At 37.3% G+C, this 25487-nt stretch overlaps 1 protein-coding gene and 1 long non-coding RNA gene across 3 annotated transcripts; one reads left to right on the top strand and one right to left on the bottom strand.

The window, feature by feature from the left end:
- The first annotated feature begins 2018 nt into the window (after nt 1-2018).
- Nucleotides 2019-23402, top strand: BBS5 (Bardet-Biedl syndrome 5). Of its 2 annotated transcripts, XM_019971329.2 has the most exons (12): nt 2019-2166; nt 5051-5133; nt 6817-6882; nt 7712-7761; nt 7875-8002; nt 10693-10828; nt 11840-11935; nt 15827-15889; nt 17284-17418; nt 21465-21548; nt 22481-22504; nt 22654-23402. In XM_019971329.2, the coding sequence occupies exons 1-12, from the start codon at nt 2108-2110 to the stop codon at nt 22753-22755; spliced, it is 1026 nt and encodes a 341-aa protein (XP_019826888.1). In that variant the 5' UTR covers nt 2019-2107; the 3' UTR covers nt 22756-23402. The 2 variants fall into 2 exon arrangements, with proteins under 2 accessions (XP_019826888.1, XP_070659794.1); XM_070803693.1 differs by lacking the exon at nt 22481-22504.
- On the bottom strand, nt 13051-25475 carry LOC109566767 (uncharacterized). Its single transcript, XR_002181894.2, has 4 exons — nt 25267-25475; nt 23664-23801; nt 15306-15423; nt 13051-14743 (listed from the first exon to the last, which is right to left on the bottom strand). It is a non-coding gene; the product is annotated as an uncharacterized lncRNA (long non-coding RNA).
- Between the last annotated feature and the right edge of the window lie 12 nt (nt 25476-25487).

Genomic DNA, 25487 nt, shown 5'->3' with positions numbered 1-25487 from the left:
TTTCCTTCCCAGGGTTTCTCTCTCATCACATTACAGCATCAGTTCAAAATCCAGGATCTCATCGTCGAAATCATTTACATCTGAGCAAATGAAGCTGCTGAATATTCACAGGAAGGACTGATGCTGAAGCTGAAGCTCCAATACTTTGGCCACCCGACGTGAAGAGCCGACTCATTGGAAAAGACCCTGATGCTGGGAAAAATTGAAGACAAAAGGAGAAGAGGGTGACAGAACAAAGATGGTTGGATAGCATCACCAACTCAATGGACACATGTTTGCGCAAACTAAGGGAGATAATGAAGGACAGTGAAGCCTGGAGTGCTGCAGTCCATGGGGTCACAAAGAAACAGACACTGCCTTATGATCCAGCAATCCCACTGCTGGGCATACACACTGAGGAAACCAGAAGGGAAAGAGACACATGTACCCCAATGTTCATTGCAGCACTGTTTATAATAGCCAGGACATGGAAGCAACCTAGATGTCCATCAGCAGATGAATGGATAAGAAAGCTGTGGTACATATACACAATGGAGTATCACTCAGCCATTAAAAAGAATACATTTGAATCAGTTTTAATGAGGTGGATGAAACTGGAGCCTATTATACAGAGTGAAGTAAGCCAGAAAGAAACATACCTAAAAAAAAAAAAAAAAAGAAAAATACCAATACAGTATACTAACACATATATATGGAATTTAGAAAGATGGTAACAATAACGCTGTATATGAGACAGCATAAGAGACACTGATGTATAGAACAGTCTTATGGACTCTGTGGGAGAGGGAGAAAGTGGGAAGATTTGGGAGAATGACATTGAAACATGTGTAATATCATGTATGAAACGAGTCGCCAGTCCAGGTTCGATGCACGATACTGGACGCTTGGGGCTGGTGCACTGGGACGACCCAGAGGGATGGTATGGAGAGGGAGGAGTGAGGAGGGTTCAGGATGGGGAACACATGTATACCTGCGGCAGATTCATTTTGATATATGGCAAAACCAATACAATATTGTAAAGTTAAATAAAATAAAATAATTTAAAAAAAAAAAAGAAAAGAAACAGACACGACTTAGCGACTGAACGACAATAACAATAAATGAAGCTCCTGGCTATAAGCCATTAAGTGCATTTCCTTGCAGCACAATCCCATTGGTGACCTGGGAAACTAAAGACTAGTGCTCCCAAGACTCCCATCATACAATGGTGGGACAGTCAGAGGAGAACAGAGACATTCCATTTCAGCAGGGGGGTAGAGGGAAGGTACAAATGAAGGACTGACATATAACAATTCTGCCATCCATCTGTGCAGATGTTGGGGTTTTATTGCTTAAGTTTTAAGATCTGGGAATAATCTGCCAGGGCTCTCAGACTTTCTACCTTATCCTTGCTTTTTCATTAAATGTAGCACGTTTGCTGCTGCTGCTGCTAAGTCGTTTCAGTCGTGTCCGACTCTGTGCGACCCCATAGACGGCAGCCCACCAGACTTCCCCGCCCCTGGGATTCTCCAGGCAAGTACACTGGAGTGGGTTGCCATTTCCTTTTCCAATGCATGAAAGTGAAAAGTCAAAGTGAAGTCGCTCAGTCGTGCCCGACTCTTAGCGACTCCATGGACTGCAGCCTAAAAGTCTCCTCTGTCCATGGATTTTCCAGGCAAGAGTACCGGAGTGGGGTGCCATTGCCTTCTTAGGTGAGTAAAAAAAAAAAAGTTGTTTTTTTTTTTTTTGCCACACCCTGTAGCTTGCAACATCTTATTAATAGTTCTCTGATCAGGGATCAGACCCGGGGCCCTCAGTACTGGAAGTGCAAAGTCTTAACCAGCAGACGGCCAGGGAAATTTCTTAAGTCTGAATTTTTTGACAGGGTAGAGAAATGGAAGGTCACTGAGAAGTCAAGCACCAGCTCCTGGCCAGGGGCCAGCTCGGCTTCTTTGAGCCGCAGAATCCTGCCTGGAGCCGCAAATCCTCAAATCCGACAGGGCTGGGAAAGCGCGACGTTACCTCGAGGAAGTTTGATCCTCGGCGCCTTCCGTAGACGTCGTGACAGAGGTGACTGGTTGCCCTGGAGCCGGCGGGACGCCACCCGGCCTCCACCGCTGTGGTCACCATGTCGGTGCTGGACGCGCTTTGGGAGGACCGGGATGTCCGCTTCGACGTGTCCTCACAGTGAGTCGCCAAGATTCCCCAGGGGCCTGGAGCCTGTAGAAGGCGTCGCAGCGCGATTTCCCGGCCCGCGGGCGGAGTCTACGACCCCGCGGCTCACGGGCCTCTCGAGGGTGGGAGGAGGTTGGCGCTGCTGTGCTCGCCTCAAGAAACCCCAGACTGGCCGGGGCCCTGTGGCACTCCCGAGGCCCCACAGCCGGGGCTCGTCTAGGTTGTACGCCGTTTTGGTCCCGTAAAATCCTAGGCCTTGTCTTGGCTGTAGTCTATCAGGAAGCTGAACCCAAACACGGCCGGGACCGCCGAGGGCTTGGGCGTCTAGTATACCCCAGTGAACTTGCCGTGCCAGTTTCTTATGGTGGAAGGAACCTGGGGCAGCGATTCAGGAAACGAGGATTCTGAAACTAGCTCTAGAACAAGGACATACATTGTGGGCCCTTAGAAAAATGACTTCATTCTAAAGCTTGAGTCTCCGAAGGAAGTGGGAGTAAGCATTTTCCAGAATCCCCCATCATGCGGACTTTATTCCCATGGTAAGCTTCCATCTGGTTATTCAACTAAATCACCAACAGTAAGAAGGAACCTCCTTTTGAAGTCTCTCAAACAGAAATCCTGTTTTAGGAAATTTAATGTTTTAAAGAATAGTTAGGAACTTCCTGCCAGCAGTCCAGGAATAAATGCCCGTTGGGTATTCAGTTTAGTCCGACTGTTTGCCACCTCATGGACTGCAGCACCCCAGGCTTCCCTGTCCATCACCCGCAGCCTACTCAAACTCATGTCCATTGCGTTGGTGATGTCATCCAACATTGAGTATTAAGTATTGAAAAATAGTAAAGTTACAGGTTCTTAGTAATGGTTTGCTGCTTTTTAGCCACTTCTCACCCACTCCAGTGTTCTTGCCTGGAGAATCCCAGGGACAGGGGAGCCTGGTGGACTGCCGTCTATGGGGTCGCATAGAGTCGGACACGACTGAAGCGACTTAGCAGCAGCAGCAGCATGATTCTTTACTATGAACAGAATTTTCGTCGGTGGAAAAAATGAAATATTAATTTCCCAGACTTAGTTGTGGCTAGATATCTATTACTAAGATGGTCTTGGATCGTTTAAGACAGTTGTGAGAGAAGGGAATTTATAGTTATGTGACAGTAATATGTTGCACACATTCTTTTACTTTTTCTATTATCCCTGGAAAGTTCTTAATCAAGCAAAGGTCCATTTCATGAACATTTTCAGTTTATTAAACATTTATCAAATCCTTGGTGTGTGCTGGTTACTGTGCTGGTAACTGGGGCTTCCCAGGTGGCGCTAGTGGTAAAGAACTCGCCTCCCAATGCAGATGTAAGAGAAGCAGGTTGGATCCCTGGGTGCGGAAGAACCCCTGGAGGTGGAAATGGCAACCCACTCCAGTATTCTTGCCTGGAGAATCCCATGGTTGGAGATGCAAAAAATTTTAAAAATAAGTAAAGATACAAAATAATAGGAAATGACACCACCCTACCCCACCATTCTAGTGCAGGGATACGTACAGACAACTATTTAAAATGTGGTAAATACCATCATTGAAAAAAACGAACAAAAAGCTGGAAGATCATAGAAACAAAAAAGTCCATTATTCCTAGGAAAGGCCTCAAAGAAAAAATAATATCTGAATTGAGATATTGAGATTCATCAATATCATAATTGATGAATGAGCAGAGCCTTGGTAGAGGAGACGGGAGGAGAGTATTCCAGAAAAAAGGAAGGAAAAATAAATTAGATACAGAGTCTTAGAGGTATAAATCTCATTGGCTAGAAGGCAGGATCTGGCAAGTAGAGGGAAGAGGTGCAAATAGAAAGGAAAATTAGCCAGATTATGAAATATTCAGTTGAGGATTTGGGGCTTCCTTCTTCTAGGCATTGGGATAAGTTACTTGGCTTTTGAAGCAGGAAAGTGATATGATCATGTCTGTATTTCCAATAGATAATTGAGTTAGCTTTATTGAGAATGTGTTAGAAAGCCCCACCACATATTCTGCTGGGGTTTTTTTTTTTTTCTTTTTTATGGACACACTAGATTGCATTCTGTCAGTCAGCAACCTATTCTTCACTCTTTATTTTCTTTTGTCTCCTTTATCTGATTTTTTACCAAGTCCTACTCTTGCCTGGAAAATCCCATGGACAGAGGAGCCTGGTAGGTTGCAGTCCATGGCGTCGTGAAGAGTCGGACACGACTGAGCACCTTCACTTTCACTTTTCACTTTCATGCATTGGAGGAGGAAATGGCAACCCACTCCAGTGTTCTTGCCTGGAGAATCCCTGGGACAGGGGAGCTTGGTGGGCTGCCGTCTTTGGGGTCGCACAGAGTCGGACACGACTGACGTGACTTAGCAGCAGCAGCAATGTTGCTTTGCTTTAACCTTTCCTTCTATAACTGCATGACTTCTTTGGTCTATACAGAAACCTCTGGGGCTTCTCCACTGTACACCAGATAAAACCCATATCTGTCTGACTGTCATTCTAGTTCTCCATAATCTGGTTTGTTCTCACTTATCCTATTGTATTTTTCACTCTCTCAACATGGACCTTCTTCCCCAGCCAGGCCAGTCTCCCCACATTCTCTTATCATTTCTTACTTCTAAGATCTTTAATCATGGATTCTCTTCTCTCTCTCTTATTTCTCTAAATGCTTTCTTTCTCTTTATTTCTGGCTTCTCTGCATGTCCCTGGTCACTCCAGGCCCCACTTGATCGCCAGGTTCTTAAAGTTCTTGCAAACCTTATTTTCCAATGGCTGAACATTGGGTACTGTATCATTTATACTTCTGTCTGTTTTATATATAGATGTCTTTTCCCTCCCACGATTGTAAGCGGATGTTGTAGCTAAAATATTAAAGCCTTTATATTTATTTTAGACAAATGAAAACAAGACCTGGAGAAGTCCTTATTGATTGTTTAGATTCAGTTGAAGACACCAAAGGAAATAATGGGGATAGAGGTGAGTATATTTCTAATATATTTTATGTTTCTGGTTTAAACTGAAAATGTTAAGTTATATTAGCTGGAGAATAAGATATGAAACAGCATTATGTTGCTTATGGTTCCTGATATTATTGTAATAAGTTCTTCTGTAAACAAACATCAGTTAACCTAATTTTGTGATCCATCTCATTTCTGTTTGACCCTAGTTGATGCATGCAGTCCAGAAGACCAGTCTTCTGTGGTCTTGTGGGAACTTTACACTCTAGCCATGCTGGGTGGACTTACTATTTGTCAAACATATCATGTAATGCTCCAGTTTCCCTTGAGATGCCTTCCTTTGTTTTTAGAATCTCCTATTGCATCTCACTCTGGCATTCACACAGGCTTAGTTTCTCTGATTTTAGATATTCTAGGGGTTTTTTCATGGAGGAAGGAGTATGTTATGGCTATAGATTACTCATCAAAAGAATTCCATGGTTATAATTTGGTGGATAAATGCTGTGTTAAACAAAGTTATTGTTCAGTCACTAAGTCATATCAGACTCTTTGCGTCCCCATGGACTGCAGCCTGGCAGACTTCCCTGTCCTTCACTATCTCCCGGAGTTTGCTCAAACTCACGTCCGTTGAGTTGCTGATGACATCTAACCATCGCATCCTCTGTTGCGGTGAACCTGCCTGCCAGTGCAGGAGACCTAAGAGGTGTGGGTTCGATCCCTGGGTTGGGAAGATCCCCTGGAGGAGGGCATGGTAACCCACTCCAGTATTCTTGCCTAGAGAATCCCATGGACAGAGGAGCCTGGTGGGCTATAGTCCATAGGGTTGCAAAGAGTCAGACACAACTGAAGCAACATAATACACACACAATGGTATTATATATTTCTAAGACATACAGTTTACCATGCATAGATTTACTTGATTTTTTTTTTTTTTTGCCTTGGGGCATCTATAGGGACTACTGTTCTATAGGATATACTTTGAGAAATGAAGCGTATCTAACTTTGTGCATATTTCAGTGTAAGAACATCAGTTTGAGGCTAAGGATGAAAAGCATAAGCCTTTAACAGACTTCAGCCTAGCTATAACTTATTTTTTTTATTTTTTTTTATTTTTAAACTTTACATAATTGTATTAGTTTTGCCAAATATCAAAATGAATCCGCAGACTTCAGCCTAGCTATAACTTCATATGAGGAAAAAATTTGTTCATAGCAAAAAAAAAAAAAGCTCATTTAAATGAGAACTGCTAAGAGAGCACTCATATGGCAGGGATTCATATGTATATGAGAGTTCTTTGAGAAATGTAATTTCACTGAATGGCTTAGTAATTATACTCTCTCTCACACTCAGTTGGACGCGTATGACCTCCTAGGAACCCCAGAACAGCTTCTATTGAGGAAAAAAAAAAAAAGTACAAACTTTTCTCCTTTATCAGTTGAGTCAAACCAAGCTGTTGGCAGTGAATACCTGTATTTTTTCTGTCAACTGTTGGATTTTGTTTCTCTGGGATTCTAAATTACACATTGTATACCTTACCTAGAATCTGTATGTTCGATCAGTATTTTCAATTAATAAATGTGTGAAAAACATCTACGAGTGTTGCTGTTGATGCTGGGCGAGAAGTTTCATGTCCTTCTCATTTGGTACTGCAAAAGTGGGTCCTTAGGTAAGGTAACGTGATGTTCTGTTTGTTTGCTTTTAGGCAGACTCTTAGTAACAAATTTAAGAATTGTCTGGCACTCTTTGGCATTACCCAGAGTCAATCTTTGTAAGTATCTTTGTTAGAAAGCATGCAAGAAAAAGTAATTTGTCACATCAGCTTGCACAGTGGCTCTTGAAACGAAAAAAAAAGCTATACCATGAAATATGTGAGAAGTTTTGATTGATAAAAACTAAAGAAATCCTAGACTAACCACAGACTGCATGATAATGCAAAAGAAATGTTTTTTCTATCCGTTTTATCTCTTGGATGCTTATAAGATTAATGCTTTTACATTGATTTTTGGTTTTGTTTTTTCCTTTACTTTGAAATTTTGTATAACCTGTTTCAAGGGAGATCTAAATTTTAATAAAAACTACAACCTTTCATTGTGTTAAATGAAACATTGTGTTAAGTTGTGTTTAATTGTATTAACAATGTTTCATTGTGTTAAATTGTTTCACTTGTTTTTTAAACATTGTGTTAAATTGTGTTTAGTGTTAACAGTGTTTCATTGTGTTAAATTGTTTCACTTGTTTTTTAAACTATTGTAGATTATCCAGCTAGACTTTATTTTTGTTTGTTCAAAAGAGGCAGAATTAGCTTTATATTTAACTTAAATTTGTAGATATTTCTTAAAATTTTTTAAAGTTGTTTTTATATATATATTTGATTTTTTTTTATTTTATTTTATTTTTTAACTTTACAATATTGTATTGGTTTTGCCATATATCAAATTGAATCCGCCACAGGTATACATGTGTTCCCCATCCTGAACCCTCCTTCCTCCTCCATCCCCATATATTTGATTTTTTAAGCTTAGAGTTCTGTATATATATGTTTTTTCCCCTTAGTTCATTGTATCATGTTCTTTAAATTCTTTACTTTTGAATTCTAGCTATTGGTTACAACTGCATATTGAATATTACAACAAGGACTGCTAATTCTGTAAGTCAGAAAAATCTTATTGAAATATATATAGTGAGGAAACAATAGATATCTGAGGTTGATGTTAGTTTTCACTGTAAATGAAAAATTGCTCTTAAAATTTGTCCTTACAGAAATTACGAGGCCAAACTGAAGCTCTTTATGTACTAACAAAATGTAACAGTACTCGTTTTGAGTTTATATTTACGAATTTGGTTCCTGGAAGTCCTAGACTTTATACTTCTCTGATTGCAGTACACAGGTATGGTAATACTTGATAGATTATTGAATATTTTTAAGGTAATTTTATGATACAAAGGTTTAGAGGATAAAATTTTGACATGTGGTGCTGCCTTCCTCCAAGGTCTGTTGCAGACTTCCCAAAGATATATAGAACATGTTGCATTACTGTTTAATAAACACTTTGAAGGTATTTCCTGGTAGCTCAGCTGGTAAAGAATCTGCCTGCAATGTGGGAGACCTGGGTTCAATCCCTGGGTTGGGAAGGTCCCCTGGAGAAGGGAACAGGTTACCCACTCTAGTATTCTGGCCTGGAGAATTCCATGGACTGTAAAGTCCATGGGATCGCAAAGAGTCAGACATGACTGAGCAACTTTGACTTTCACTTTGAAGTTATTTATAAAACACATAAAACTGCTGAAGAGTCTGTTAAATTAGCTACCAAGATATTTAAAAAATGAAACAGAGAATTCATTCAACTTGGTAGATAACCAAGTGGAATAATTCAATTAAGGAATTAAGATTATTTTTCTAACAGTAGAAGACATGATTGGGTGATTTCTCTAAAGAGTTTTGGGTTTTTGTTTAGCTATTCTCTTCTTTACTACCTCAGCTTTTTTTTTTAAACCAGCCCTAATTAGTGTGGTTTTCTTAAAAGTTTGGCTTACGTGCCAGGCCAGCAGAAAAAAAGTATACACACACAAGATTTTTTTTTACATGCAGATATATAGTATGTATACATATATATATACACACCCACACACACACACATATATATACTGTTGTTTTAATTTGAATTCCTTTTATTACAAGTGATGTTGAAATTTTTCATACTCTTTGGCTATGTATATAGTTTTCTGTTGTAAATTTCTTAATTTTACTGTTATGTGTATTGCAGATTTATTAGTTTCCTAGTTATTTTTTTAAATTTTGTTAATGATTTTTAATCTATATAATGGTTTGATTTTCTTGGAGATATAATTCACATAACATGAAATTTACCATTTTAAAGTTTACAATTTGGTAAAGTTAGTATATTCACCACTACTCAATTCCAGAATATTTTCAGTGCCCCAAAAAGAAACCCTCATAGTAGTCACTCCCCATTCCCTCCTCCCTATGGCTCTTGGCAACCACTGGTTTACTTTCTGTCTCTATGGACTTGCCTATTCTGGGCACTTCACGTAAATGGAATCACATAACATAGTGGCGTTCTGTGTCTGACTCCTTTCACTTATGTGATGTCTTCAGACATGCTGCATGTTGTGTCATGTATCAGTACATTCTCCTTTTTATAGCGGAATAAGATTCCATTCTACGGACACATGTTTTGTTTATCCACTCATTAGCTGATGGACATTTGGGTTGTTTCCACTTCTTAGCTATTAGGAATAATGCTTCTATGAACATGCATATACAAGTTTTTGTGTGAAAGCATGTTTTTTTTAGTTCTCTTAAGCACATACCTGATTCATATCTCTTTATTTCACTTAGAGAAGTAATATGAAATGGAGTATGAAGGGAGCCAGGAAGCTCCTTTTTCTTAATAGTATAAAAATGTTGGGTGTTCCCCCGAAACAATTTATAGATAAATAATTTCCATTTTTCCCACTGGTTAAATATTGATGATTACAGTCCTAAAGGAAATTAAGATTTATGGGCAAATGCTAAAATTCTGCTCTTTCATAATTCATATATTAGAAGATTAAAATAAAACTCATTAGTTTAACAATACATATTATAACATATGCTGCTGCTGCTGCTGCTGCTAAGTCGTTTCAGTCGTGTCTGACTCTGTGCAACCCCAGAGACGACAGCCTACCAGGCTCCCCCATCCCTGGGATTCTCCAGGCAAGAACACTGGAGTGGGTTGCCATTTCCTTCTCCAGTGCATGAAAGTGAAAAGTGAAAGTGAAGTCGCTCAGTCGTGTCTGACTCTTCACGACTGCATGGACTGCAGCCCACCAGGCTCCTCTGTCCATGGGATTTTCTAGGCAAGAGTACTTATATAAGTGACATCTAAAGTTGTTCAGGCCAGGAAAACACTTTAGCTTTGATAAAAGGGTAAATTAGCCTGTATTTTTGTGGAGTTAAAATTAGAATTAACTAAAAGTTAATCAGAATTTTCTTCTGTTTTTATTATTTATCAGTAGGGAAACACAGAAAGAAAAAGTCTAGGAATTTATTATGCAAACACACAGAGATACATACTCTGTCTTAGAGTTCCTTTTGGAGTTGGTTGGTACAGATTCATTCTAATTTTCTGTATATAGGTAGATGTGGGCATAAATATTCAGGTTTCAGTGGAAAAGTAATTGTATTTCTATTTATGTTAAGATAATAATTGTGCTTTTACCTAAAACAGAGAAGTGAGGGAAGCTTTTTAATAGAAAAATTAATATTCATGTCTATTTTTACAAGCATTGTTTTTCAGCTTAAAGAAAAAATTTGCTTCTTCTCATTTGTGCCATACTGTATATATTAGACATCTCAAATTTAGCTTACTGAGATAAAATTTGTAAATACTACACTGAAATGACAAATACAGTAAAAAGACTATAATCACCAAAACTTATCAACCAAAAACAATTTTTTTAACTTACCTTAATAGCTATTTGAGTGATGTACAACTGTGTATTTTTGTAGATAAGTAGACATAATCTAAGAAAACCACATTTTCAGTTTGAATTAATCTTTTATTCTTTTTTTTAGGGCATATGAAACTTCTAAAATGTATCGTGATTTTAAATTGAGAAGTGCTCTAATTCAAAATAAGCAACTAAGATTATTACCACAAGAAAATGTATATAATAAAATCAATGGAGTATGGAATTTATCAAGTGATCAGGTACCATGCAAAGAACTAACAAACCTTTTGGGGCAGTGCTTTCTTTGGTAATCATTTTTCCATTTTTGATTGGGTTTGTATATTTATTTAACTCTTAATATTAGCATTATAGCTCTTGATATAAATAATACTCTGATTTTCATATTCTTATACTCTTTTTAGCAACAGTTGTTTTATGTAAACTTTAGAGCTTAAATGGACCTTAGAGGATCATCTAGTCCAGTCTCTTATTATTCACTTACAGATGAAAAACTTAGGCCCTAAAGACTTAGGTGACTTCCACACCTAGTTTATCCCACAGTCTCGCTCTTCCTTGCTTACTGCACTACCCTCCACAGCATGATAACTTAGGCTAATTGAGGAGAGTCATAGGGTGGACTGTCATGGAAGCCTTTCAATCCAGTCTTTATGGAATTAAACATGTTAACTCACTTGGTGACTCCTACATCCATTATTGTAACTTTTCCTCTTGAAATTATAACTGCTGCTGCTGCTGCTAAGTTGCTTCAGTCATATCCGACTCTGTGCGACCCCATAGACAGCAGCCCACCAGACTCCCCCATCCCTGGGATTCTCCAGGCAAGAACACTGGAGTGGGTTGCCATTTCTAGATGAAACATATAAGCAACTAATAGTTGGAACAAGAAACAAATCAATTTCTAGAAAAAAATTGTCTTTTACTAAGAATAATTTCCAGCCTTCATGGGTGTTACAGCCTAGTTTCGACTGATAACCACCTTGGTAAAACGTTGTGCTTGAAGAGCTCTTGCTAAACATGGAATCATAAGATTAAATTGTGAATAAACTTTGCTCACTTGAAAAATTCTAGTTGTGGACTATGATAAATATGTTATAGGATATAGACAGCTCCACATCTGAGTAACTCCATATAATGCTCAATTCTGGTATTTTATGCTGCTATGATAATCAGAATTATTCTCATGTTTAGAAAATAAAGAGTAAGTATCCAGACATGATCACTGATGTCCCTCTCATCATTCTCCTTTACAGGGAAATTTAGGAACCTTTTTTATTACCAATGTGAGAATCGTGTGGCATGCAAATATGAATGACAGTTTTAATGTCAGTATACCATATCTGCAAATTGTAAGTGCATGTATTTCGATGACCTTATTTTAATGTAGAATAAATAATTTCTATTCAACAGTTAATAGGACATTGGGGATTAGATGAGTTCTTTCTTCCCCTTTTTAAGTGACAGCAGTTTAGCTGAGAGCATACTTTTTAAATGTTGATAATCAGAAAAGACCCAATTGTATTTACAATCAAGGGAAACAGCACCATTATCAGCTTACATTTCTTATTTCATTACGAGAAAAATATACTGGAGTCTGGGCTTCCCAGGTGGTTCAGTGGTAAAGAATCCACCTGCCAATGCAGGAGGCGTAGGTTCAACCCCTGAGTCGGGAAGATCCCCTGGAGAAGGCTACTCACTCCAATATTCTTGCCTGGAAAATCCCATGGACAGAGGAGCCTAGTATACTACAATCCACAGGGTTGTAAGAGAGTTGGACACGACTTAGCAACTGAGCATGCATGCACACATACTGGATTCTAAAAATTTAAATAGCACAGATGCAGAGGATAAACTTATGGTTATTGGAAGGTAAGGGGGAAGGATAAATTGGAAAATTGGGATTGACATATACACACTAATGTATATGAAGTGAAATGAAGTGAAAGTCGCTCAGTCGTGTCCAGTTCTGTGACCCCATTGACTATATAGTCATGAAATTCTCCAGGCCAGAATACTGGAGTGGGTAGCTTTGCCCTGCTCCAGGTGATTTTCCCAATCCAGGGATCGAACCCAGGTCCCCCACATTGCAGGTGGATTCTTTACCGGCTGAGTCACAAAGGAAGCCCAAGAATACTGGAGTGAGTAGCCTATTCCTTCTCCAGCGGATCTTCCCAACCCAGAAATTGAACCATGGTCTCCTGCATTGCAGGCAGATTCTTTTACCAGCTGAGCTATCAGGGAAGCCCCTAATGTATATAAAATAAATAAGGATCTACTGTATAGTACAGAGAACTCTACTCAGTACTCTGTAATGGTCTGTATGGGAAGGAAATCTGGAGAAGAGTGGATATATGTATTTGTATGGCAGATTCACTTTGCTGTGTATCTGAAATTGGCACAACCTTGTAAATTAAGTATACCTCAGTAAATTTTTAATTTTAAATAATTATCACACAGATTAAGGTGATTTTTCTTAGATTTTATTCAAAGCACTTTCCAGGGCAGCTTATGGAAAAACTTGAACAACCTTTTTGGCCAACCCAATATATACTGTTCTTTGGCATGGCTCACTGACTCACATACTTTATGGCTTGCTATTTTCTGCTCAAAACCTTTTAAAGCCAGGATAGATTCATTGATTCTGTGAATGAAGTGTTTTTATTGTATTTAGATACAGCCTGTAGTATAAGTTGGATTCATACCACAGGTTTGGTGAAAGGAATCAAGATGACTTTTATTGATAATGATTTTAGCTTAAATTAAATTAAAGCTGTTAGAATTTAGAATAAGAACTAATTACATCTGAGACCAGTTTGTTTTGGGAGTAGATAAAAATGATTCTTTTCACTTTGCACTGCTTTAATGGTAAGTGTGTGATTCAGTGAAACAAATTGTAAACTCCAATAAGCTGAAGGATTTCATTTTATGTATTTAAAAAACTGCTCATCAGATCCTAGTGCAAATTAGATGAAACATAAAAATAGTTAATCAAAATCTTGTGAGGTTATCCTATGATGGTCACCCTTATTGTAGAATATAAGTAGTCTTAAGACTAAACAGTTTCATTAATAAATGTTTATTGAGTATTAGATGCAATGTATGAGATACCTGGAAAGTCTTATTTTTAAGAAAGATTTCTTGACCTATGAGAAAGATAATTATTTGCAAAATATTCCCAAGCCTATCTTTTGCTAAGTTGTTTGGTATGTGAATTACTTTAAAATATCTGATCATTCATTTGCCAAATAGTGAGCACTTACCCTGTGCTCAGTAATGAAAGTCATGAACCAGTACGCAGTTTCTGCCTTTAAGGAGCTTCCAGTCTGGTGGAGAAAAGCAATACATTAAACAAAAAAATCTAGAATCTGACAGGACGAAAATTATTTCTGGTCATCTAAAGAAACATAAGAATTTATATCATAGCTAGGAAAATGTGAGAGTCTACACAGGCATTTGATATAATTGATGTTAGTATTGTTCATTGCTGTTTTATATTGTATTTACATATGCTATAGCTTGCTCAGCCTCTATTATGCTGAAAAATTAATTCCTGAGTAGTAAATAACCATGTGCTTTCTGTTCTTCAAGTAGTATACTTTTTGTTTTTTAAGAATACAGTTGCCAAATATGGACTCTGGAATAAATTCAACCTGGCCTAAACAACTTGCAATCTGATACTGCTTGTCTGTCACTGGGGCAATCATTTCCTAACTTCAGCTCCATGCCTCAGCCGTTGCCCTGACTCCACGCCTATCAGTTCAATTGCTCAGTCGTGTCCAACCCTTTGCGACCCCATGGACCGCAGCACGCCAGGCTTCCCTGTCCATCACCAACTCCCGGAGCTTACTCAAACTCATGTCCATCAAGTTGGTGATGGCATCCAACCATCTCATCCTCTGTCATCCCCTTCTCCTCCTGCCCTCAATCATTCCCAGCATCAGGGTCTTTTCCATTGAGTCAGTTCTTCACATTAGCTGGCCAAAGGATTGGAGTTTCAGCTTCAGCATCAGTCCTTCCAGTGAATATTCAGGACTGATTTCCTTTAGGATTAACTGGTTGGATCTTGCAGTCCAAGAGACTCTCAAGAGTATTCTCCAGCCCCACAGTTCAAAAGCATCAATTCTTCAGTGCTGAGCTTTCTTTATGCTATAACCAACCTAGACAGCATATTAAAAAGCAGAGATGTTACTTTGCCAACAAAGGTCCATCTAGTCAAAGCTATGATTTTTCCACTCCTATAGATGTATATATATATACATATCTTCTTGCCAGTTTCTTTCTTGACAGCCTCTGTCAACCTCAGTCACCTGGTTAGATTAGCTGTTCACAACCAGGATGCCACTGTTCTATGGTTCTTAACCAGGACTATGTATACTCCTGGCAGGGTATGAAGTAATCTAAATGGAAGGCGAGGTTTTCATTACAATTACCATTTAGTCTGTCTGTCTCTCTCTTTTTCTTTCTCACCTTACAATACCCATCTTTCTGGGTATATGATACACCATCACCTACCACAAACACTATCCTTCTAGGGCCTTTGGTCTGCTGGTCATAACGTTAGATTCTCCATGGTTCTCTCTAACCGTACCAGTGAGTACATTTTGTGTCACTTTCTACAGGTCCTGCATGTCATTATGCTTCTATCCCTCTACCCTTCTTCCAGGTCACTGGTGTCACTGCTCATCTGCTAGCCAAGTTTCATCCTCATGTCACACTTACCAGTTGAGTTAATTCCATTTGACCTATCCCAGGCTTCCTTGATGCCCAGTGATGAATACCCATACTTTCTTTTTTTTCTTCAGTAAATGGCATGGGGGTTCTTTCAGAATTTAGCCATCTATGATGTAAGAAACAGAAGGCACATGTGACTTTTAAAAACTAACCTAGCCTTAGGAACCACCTAAGACACTGGCTCTCCATAACTAAAAGATTGTTGGTCTTTGGTTTAAAATATTCAGAGAAGTTTTGGACTCCTTGAAGCAGGGAACATTTAAGTCAGAATTTTGTGCATATTTCAGAGGCATTGTCTTTGTATTACCTTACAAATTTGTTACCTATTTCCAGTATGAGAATTTTTATTTACTTGATCTCCATGGGAGTGTGAGGATAAAGTAAAAGGAAGAATTCTGTTTTTCAGACTATGAAAAGTAGTTACTATGTAAAAGTTGGAAAACTACTGTTAAAATGTCACTACTGTCAGATAAAAACAAACTTTTTTTTCTTTTTCATTTTACATCTAGCGGTCAATAAAGATTAGAGATTCAAAATTTGGTTTAGCTCTTGTCATAGAAAGCTCTCAGCAGGTAAGATGTTTTATATTTTTATTAATCTTCAATAGATTTTTAAAACTGTATGACAGTCTATATTTTTAGTTTTATTTATATAGTAACCAGTTTATATCCAAGAAGAATATTAGCTGTAACATGAGGTTAATTGTTCCCATGGAAAGAATCCTGCTTATGTCTCTCTGTTGGGCAGACATATTAATTATTACTATGGTCATGACATTATCTCAGTCTTTATATAACCCTATGATACAGTTACTATTTTTCCCCATTTTACAGTCAAGGAGACTGAGGCTCGGAGAAGTTAGGAGCCTTGACCGTGGTCTCATAAGTAATAAGTGGTAGAGCTAGCTTTTGCTTCTAGGTCTGACTGATTCACAAGACTGAGCAGCACAGGTATACACATACACACACCCTATTTGAGATTTTATGCTACCAAACATAGGTTATACTGTATCTAGTTAGAAACTGCTCTGCCCCATTATGCCAGGCGTAATTTATTCTTATAAATTTTTTAAAGAGGTGTTTCTCTTCTGAATTCTAAATTTAAACAGGAATGTCTACTCCTTTCCCCTGGCCTATAGATTGGTAGCTGCCATTTACTGAGTGTTTACTATGTTCACAACAACATGATAACCATTTTATGGTTAGAAAATTAAAGCTTAAATGGGAATTCCCTGGCAGTTTGGTGGTTAAGAGTCAGCACTCTTATACTGCCATGACCTGGGTTCAGTCTCTGGTCAGGGAACTAAGAGCCTGCAAGCCTCGTGGCACAGCCAAAAAAACACACACAAAAACAGCTTAGAATCTCCCAACATCACACAGCTAGTAAGTTTGTTGTAAAACCAGGATTTGAGCTCCAAAACATATACTCTCACCCCAGAGCAAATTGCTCTCAACCATCACCATATGGGTACTTAATTTTTTTAACACTTTTCCTCCAACAACAGGTATGCCATTCCCTTTTGTCTTTTAATATATAGTCTATTCATTTTCAAGGTCAAGCTCAGGAAAAACTTAATTCCCTTGACCTTCATAATCTACAGTAGTGTATTTTTTTAATCTTGAAATATTACCTTTTATATTTACAGATGAATTTATGTGATATCTGGATACTTCAAAATAATTCTGAGTGGGTAAGGGGAGGAGATTTGGGGGATGGGAAAGTTAAAGATGGAACAGAGTTGGCCATATGTTGTTACTTTTTGAAGCTGGATGATAGCTACATGGACAGTTATTGTACTCTTCTGTTTTTGTGTATGCTGGAAGTTTTTATAATAAAAAATTTAATTAAAAAAATCAGCTTACATATTGTGTTATGAAATAAGAACAGTTAGAACTATAATTTATCATATGTTGTAAATATGATTCCTCAGGCTTGTTTTCTGTTTTTTCATTATTTCTTCCTGTAGAGTGGAGGATATGTTCTTGGCTTTAAAATAGATCCTGTGGAAAAACTACAAGAATCAGTTAAGGAGATCAACTCACTTCACAAAGTCTATTCTGCCAATCCTATATTTGGAGTGGATTATGAGATGGAAGAAAAGGTATTTTGTTCAGTGTGTGATGTATAGAATTTGCTGAATTGTCTTTATGTAATCTATAAACCTCAGTTAGCTTTATGCACAATTTAATTTTAAACCATGTTTAAAATGATGAATAGACAGACTCTGCTTAGTCAGTATGGCTGACTCTTATTTGTGCCTACCACCTGTCTTCTCCCTGGCTGCTTCACCATTCATTCCTGCCCATCTATGTAGCAGTCTATCCAAAGATGTCCCCATATGCAAGGCTCTTCTGATGTAGAGAGACTTAAATCTCTCGCTCTGACAACTTTATTTTTATTCTACTTCAGCCACCCATTAACATTTGGTCAAACCTTACAGGCCTCACAAACACTATTTTCTTTCTCTGCTGCTGCTAAGTCGCTTCAGTCGTGTCCGACTCTGTGCGACCCCATAGACGGCGGCCCACCAGGCTCCCCCATCCCTGGGATTCTCCAGGCAAGAACACTGGAGTGGGTTGCCATTTCCTTCTCCAATGCATGAAAGGGAAAAGTGAAAGTGAAGTCGCTCAGTCGTGTCCGACTCTTCACGACCCCGTGGTCTGCAGCCTACCAGGCTCCTCTGTCCATGGGATTTTCCAGGCAAGAGTACTGGATTGGGGTGCCATTGCCTTCTCCATTTTCTTCCTCTAGTGACCCACAATATACCAACTGCTGGAGACTGCTCCATCAATATGGCCTGTGTCAGTTCATATTTATCAGAGCCTCTTCCAAGTCAGTTATGAAATACTTTGAATATCATGCTTGCTTGTCTGCTCTTTGTCTTCTTCATGACTTCTAGTTTCTGCCCCAGTCACTGCTCTCCAGGTCCATCAGCTGTCTTTTGGCTTTACTCTTCAGTCTCTGCACATGGGCCCCTCATCATCTGGTGGTTCGCTGGTGTCCTCCCAGCCACTCCATTAGAGACTCCTCACCATCGGCTCTGACAGCAAGTAGCCTTGCCAGGGATGCTCTGTCACAGGCTCCCTTGCTGTCTGTTCTTTTGTTAAAGCCCTCACTGTCTGGTCTATTGCTGGTGTCCACCCACTCTTTCATCAGTGTCCCAAACAGTACTATGCATGTCGAGCTATATCATATATCACATATATTATCTGTCTCTTCTCCTGCTCTTGGACTACTACAGCAGGTGGCCAGGGAAGATCAAAAAGTTGGATTGGACAGCTAAGTACTAACTCGTACCCTCTGACTTCAACTTCGTTGTGCTGCTTTTTTCTCTCCCTGTCAAATTCCATATATATCCCCTTCCCTTCCAACTGAAGTTTGCCTTTGGGTTATTGACACAATATTATACACTCTTCGGTATTTTATCTCCTTAACCATCCTTTCTGCTTTCTTCCCAACCTGCACAGCTTTTAGCATTCTCCCTCTCGCTCTGCCTCCCCTGTATATTCCTCAGCAATGTCACTTGCTCCTCCAGTTTCTTCAGCTGGTACTTACGTAGATGACTCCCAGATCTTTCTGACCTTGGCATACTCTCTCAGCCTATCATGGTTCCAAGTATTATTGAATATTTTCACATAGATGAGCATTCCAAATAAAATGAATTGAATTTCTCCTTTACAATTTTATCTTAGTAATTTAATCAATAACTTTCCAAATCAGTAAGGTACAGTAGGACATGGTTGAGTATCTCAAACCTGGCATACCTAAAATCTTGTCATTTTTTCTCAAAATCAAAATCCTACCAATTTATCTAGTTATTTACTACCTTATTGTCAAAGTCAGATGTGCTCAAAACCCTGGGATTTACTGTTTTTTATTTTTCCCATTATCTGAATTTAAACATTCAGCCAATTATACCATCCTTTCCCCTGTTCCTATCCCTTTCTTTCCATTCAAACTGCAGTTTCCTTTGCTACTTTTGCTGGTAGAATAATGCTGTAGAACAAGCATGGTCCTTGGAACCTGACAATTCTGACTTCGATCCTAATTTCACCATTTATTTGTGATTCTAGGCAGATTTGACCTCAGTTTTCACATTATAAAATAATCTCTTTCACAAAGTTATTGATTGTGTCCATAAAGTGGCCAGCACCTGGGAGACACTGCTGCCCATTCTCTTGCTACCTTTCATTTCTCCTTTTTTCCCCTTCTTTGGCCCTCAGTGTGTAATAACAGTTAGCCATAGTAACTCGCTTTATCACTACATGTAAGTCCTTTCTCCAAAGACACCTGTTGAGGGAGGTCTTCCCTGACTGTCCATCTACAACAACAACCCCTGTCACTTTTTTATCCCTTATTTTGCTTGTTTATTTGCTCTCTCGCTTGCTTGTTTTATTTTTGGTAACACTAATCAGTCTCCTCCATTATAAATAATGTTCATGAAGTCAGGGATTTCTGTCTATTTTCTTTAACCACTCTGTCTCCAGCAATCAAAAGTAGCACATAATAGACTCTTAATGAATAGTCATGATTGAATGACTGTGTTGAGTGCCTACTCTTTGTTGTTCACTGATCTAAGAATTTTATATGCCTCATCTCATTTAATCCTGCCAAAAACACTATGAACTGTGTCATCATCGTTATTATAATCTCTATCTCACAGTTAAGGAGACCGAGGCTTAGATAGGTTAATTCACTTATATACAGTCACACAGTTCTAAACATGGTTGAAATACCAGCTGTTCTCGGACTAGGGAATCTGGTCAATCTCTTGTCAGCAGTACACTCCTACATCAACTCTCCCCCACAAATTACCCATAAATAGTCCACATTGTCTGAGCTGGTATTTAAAAATTTCAGTAGACTCCAGGCTACCTTCCCCACCTTATCTGCACAACCACAGTGTGAGTGATACTCCTCGGCATTGTTCAGTACAATATCCCTGCTTAGCTCCTCTGCCTTGTGGGACTCTCATGTTCTGACCATATTGTATTATTCCTCTTCAGCCCGATCCTGTGGTTTCTCACCTTTGCTGATGCTGATCCCCTCTGCCAGGAATACCCTTTCCCCTAATCCTATCTGTGAAAATCATCCTTGTCCTAAAAGCCCTCAGTCACATGCCAACCTTTTCTTCATGAAAGTTTCTGGTATGCACAAGCCAGAAGTTGTACTGTCACCAAACTCTCCTGTTACAATAGATACTGCATTTGTTACAGCTATTTTCTGTAGGTTGCCATATGATATTATTAATATTTGACCATTTTTTAAATTAAAGTGGCAATTTCTTATAGTTCAACCTGATATTTAGTTTTTTATAATTGTATTTTATCCTTCACTCCACTCCAACTATATTACACACCTTCTGTGGTAAGGGTGAAAACTTTATACTTTTGGTAGTACCAGCGTGGGGGTTCCCAGGTGGTGCTAGTGGTAAAGAATCCGCCTGCCAATGCAGGAGATGTAAAAGATGTGGGTTCAGTCCTTGGGTCGGGAAGATCCCCTGGAGGAGGGCATGGCAACCCACTCCAATATTCTTGCGTGGAGAGTCTCATGGACAGAGGAGGTAGCCAGCATAGTACCTCATACACTAAAGATATTCAAATATTTGAAAAATGAATTAATAGATATCAGTACTATATGTATTTTGCTTTACTTTTAGAATATTCCATACAAATCTTAGTTCTTTTTTTTCACGAATTTCTTTTTTCACAAATTCTATTCAATGACTACTTCGAGGAAATTTTAAAATATGCTATTATACAAGTTAGGTTTTTAAACTACCAGAGAGATTTTAACTATCAGAAAATCAGATAAAGCTCAATGAGAGTTTTTTTTTTTCTTTATGAATATTTCTAAGTATCATATCAAGTTTGTGTACCTTTTTCATTTTAACTCTTTTGATGATACTAACTTCAGATTTAAAAGCTTAGATTTAACTGACTCATTTTATTATTCATATAAGTTTTAATAGAATATAAATTATGCAGTGATTTTTGTAAGACTTGAGTAGTTGGTAATTGTGATATCCTTTTACAGGTATTTACAATTCTTATAGCACATTCTACTAAAATTATTTATTTGTTTAATATGGTCTTATTGATGGAGTTTAACATCTACTGATTCTTTTTAACATCTACTGATTTTCAGCCGCAGCCCCTTGAAGCTCTGACCGTAAAACAAATTCAAGACGATGTAGAGATCGACTCTGATGATCACACGGATGCTTTTGTGGTGAGCATTATGAACAGGAGCATCACTAAATTTTTTTTTTTTTAATCTGAGTCATGTTCAATTAAATAATGGTCTAAGTGTATAAAATATCATAAAGCTAGAGTGTTTCAAACATGAGTTGGAGAATTTTTTTTTCCAAGGTAGGGAATTTTTTGTGTGAGAAAATACTTTTAAATTACCAAACTGGGAAATAATTTGAGACCATAACTTATTTGGAGGATTTCAGATATGTGAAAAGTTTTTTCCATACTTTAAGATAATAGAATATGCTAAATATAGTTAATTAATTTAAAATCTACACTTGCCGTAAGTAATCTTTATGAGAAAGACCTCCCTCCTTTTAATTTTATAGGTGTATTATTTTAAAATGGATTTCTATTTGAACAGTAAAATTTCTTGTTTGCAAATCTGTATTATTTAATTAATAGCCAAAATAATAATAATGCTTTCTATGTACTGTGGTCTATGAATCTGACTAGAATACTGCTCTGGGAATGACAAATTTTAAGCTAAGTATAAGATAGTTAATTATAAACTACTACAACCTCAGTGTGTGTGCATTTGCTGACACATTGAAGCCCTTATTGCTTTGCTTTGTTTTGCCAGCATCTTCTTTTAAACCAAAAGTAGGGGTAAAATTTTATATCTGCTAAATCATTCTCTTATCCACTTTCAAGTTAACAATGCTATTCACCAATTACAAAGCACAGTTTTAGCACTTAAGTTTAGCATAACTCTTGAAGACATTAATATTGACAAAAGTGAATTCTGCTACCAGCTTTGTAAAGATAGGTGAGAAAACCATTAGAAACACAGTAACAGAATATAAAATACAGTTAGTTTCAGAATTTTTCTGTAAGTTAATTACCTGTTCCTTAACCTCTTAACCTATTGTGTCAAGTATGTGAAATATAATTTTCTTCGTCTTATAGGCTTATTTTGCTGATGGCAACAAGGTAAGGATATTTTACCTATAATGTATGAAGAAACTTTCTATATTCCAGTGTTCAGTATTCACACATTTATGTGAAACCTATTTTTTGTTTTTTTCCTCTTCCTTGCTCATCTTCTCTATTCCCATCTCATCCTCTTATCTCCCCAAAAGCAACAAGATCGTGAACCTGTGTTTTCAGAAGAACTGGGGCTTGCAATAGAGAAATTGAAGGATGGATTCACCCTACAGGGACTTTGGGAAGTAATGAATTGATCTTGAGTTGAGCTGAATTTCTATTTACAGATATCTCAAGATTAAAGATACTAGTCGCCTACTATAAGGCATGGAATAGTTTTTACATTTACAGAAAAAGTTTTTAAGAGAGTTTTCTAATGATTAAGGAAAAGCTCCTTTAAGATTTTACTGCCAGTCTTCTAAAAAAATTGTATTTGAAATTGTAATTGAAATCTTCCTGGTTTGTTGTAAATATGTTTATTTTGTACCTAGTACTTATAAATTATTATTCTGTGGATATTAAAAGACTGTATTATATTGAGCTTAATAAAGAGTTTATGTAGCACCATTAAATGTTCTGAAAATATTATTTTAAAGTATAAGACTCTTATGGAGTAATCAAATACTGCTTTCTTAATTATAAAATTCTGGTTTAAATATATTTATCACATAGTTCTAAATGTAAGCCAACTGTAATATAAATTACAAACCTTAAGCTTACCATTTTTTAGGTAATCATTTATGTAGAAACCAAAAATTATAGCTAACTTTGGAGGATATCAATTCCCTATGTAAAGTTTTGGGCACTGTTTTGTAAATAATTTCAATATCATTTTGGCAAGAATACATTTATAAGGAAACAACTTTAAATAGTTTGTAAATAAATAGTTCATTTATTGACTTTCTCTTTGTATTCATTGAAACTTCTTTGAAGTGTTCAAAAATTCAATATTTTCTGATTTCTTGGTCAGGTAAGATTTGGTGACTTCTCTGGCATCACTTTTTTTTTTTTTTTGCTATTGCTTCAGTATAAAGAAACGTTGTAAGGAACTTTTGTCAAAACATTAAAATTAAACAAAGGAGTCCTGTTTCTCTGAGTGTGTAAAATCATTTAAGATAATGCAACTGTATGCACAACCATAGACACATAATAATCAAGTGCTAACCTGAGTGTCTCTGGAGAAGGGAATGGCAATCCACTCCAGTATTCTTGCCTGGAGAATTCCATGACAAAGAAGCCCGGCGGGTTACGGTTCGTGGGGTCGCAAAGAGTCGGACACGACTGAGCAACACACATACACAACCTGAGTTTAACAAAAATCAATAAACAAAAGCTATTAATTGGTTCTATATTTAAATAGGAAGGGATTTTTAAGGGATGGAGATATAATAACCTATATTAGGGGGAAAGTGTGCTTGAAAAATGTATACAGATCACAAAATGCAGTTCGGAATATTATTTCAATAGTTTTTCAAGCAAAACAGACTATAAAGTTGCTGATTAGTAAGTAATAATCTCAAATGTCAATATCATGGTGCTTGCATCTGACTCATTAATCTTTTCAAATATTAGGTGTTACATGTAGAGAGAAATGAGTCATTTATTGTTTAAACAAGAGAGCAGCTGTTAGTTTTTTTTCACGTGTTAAAACCTTTAGTGGCATCTATAAATGGAAAAAGAGTCAACGAACTCTTCTCTCAGCTGTTGTTTTAGCAGCTGACAGTACCATTGACTTCACCATGATGTAAAATAAGAGGAAAAAACTGTTACTCATGGATGGAGACCTTGAAATTTAAAAATACATATTTCCCTGATCTAAGGACATTCATTCATTCCTTCAACAAATGTTTATGGAGCACTCATGAGGTCGTGTGGCTATAGCATTGAACAAAACAAACCTCCCCAAATCCCTGTGTTTATGGAGGCTTATGTTCTTTGGAGCATGTTTAAGAATACCAATCTTTGAAAGTACAGTATATTTAAAGCCCGACTGAGTTTTTTATAATGTGATAACATAATTTTATAATAAAATATTTCATGAAGAAGTATATGATGCTATTTGTATATAAACAAAGGATCAGTTTTTTTCAAGTCATGCCTTCTGCATCCAATACTTAATATGGTGTGTTCTATTATAGTCAACAACTTAAATTATATTCTAGTTGTATATTCTTTTTTTTTTTTTTTCCATGTATAAAGCCTGTTTTTCAAATAATACCAGGGATGTAGCCCTTCGTCGTGATTTTGCTGAGTTCTGTTGATTACATTGTTCGGATAGGGTTACATCTGTTCCATTTTTAAAATTTTTATTTAATGAAAGATCAACACTTAAAACTACAGAATATCTTTATTAATCATACTGTATATGTTGTGGGATTTTTCTCTCCCTAGTGTCAACTTTTAACTTTTTTTCCTGGTTTTATTATTGTTGTTTGCCACATCAAATCCTTTGCAGAGCAAGGCAAAGTGTGAACGAATAATAATATAATTTAATTCAATACTGATTGTAGTTTTTCCACTTAAAAATAATGATAACTTAGGATGTCTTATAAGTTAGCAGTTTCTTTCCATTTAATTTAGTCATGATGTGGGGGGGGGTATTATTATTTTAAAGGTTTTTTCCAAAACAATAATCTACCTAAGTAGCAGTCTTTAAGTTTCTTACTTCTCAAAGAATATTATATATCCTGCTGTTTTAAGTAGAAAATAAACATTTATAACAGTTACTGGAAAGAGGATCTTGCTTATGAGTATTCAAATGAACTCACCTCATATTCTTGACCTTTGCATCATTAGTTAAGATAGCCAAGTAGCTTGCCACTAGACCAGTTTTAGCAGACTGACTCATTTTTATGATTCAGTTTTCTGTTAGTTCAATGAACATTTTCTTGTGGTATCCTTTATTAGCCTATCTTCTAATGCTTTATGTATTTTAAAGCTTTCCACTTCATTTAAATCTCTCATTTCTTAGCTGTTTCCTTAGTGATTA

Source organism: Bos indicus, chromosome 2, assembly GCF_029378745.1.
Source record: "Bos indicus isolate NIAB-ARS_2022 breed Sahiwal x Tharparkar chromosome 2, NIAB-ARS_B.indTharparkar_mat_pri_1.0, whole genome shotgun sequence".
Taxonomy (NCBI): domain Eukaryota; kingdom Metazoa; phylum Chordata; class Mammalia; order Artiodactyla; family Bovidae; genus Bos; species Bos indicus.
This window is presented reverse-complemented; position numbering and strand designations above follow the sequence as displayed.

What these genes read in the sequence shown, in the direction of transcription:
- BBS5 (XM_019971329.2), top strand. Translation starts at nt 2,108, where the DNA reads ATGTCGGTGCTGGACGCGCTTTGGGAGGACCGGGATGTCCGCTTCGAC. An exon ending in AGGAAATAATGGGGATAGAG is followed by an intron (nt 5,134 to 6,816) that starts GTGAGTATATTT and finishes GTTTGCTTTTAG; the next exon opens with GCAGACTCTTAGTAACAAAT. An exon ending in ATCACACGGATGCTTTTGTG is followed by an intron (nt 21,549 to 22,480) that starts GTGAGCATTATG and finishes TTCGTCTTATAG; the next exon opens with GCTTATTTTGCTGATGGCAA.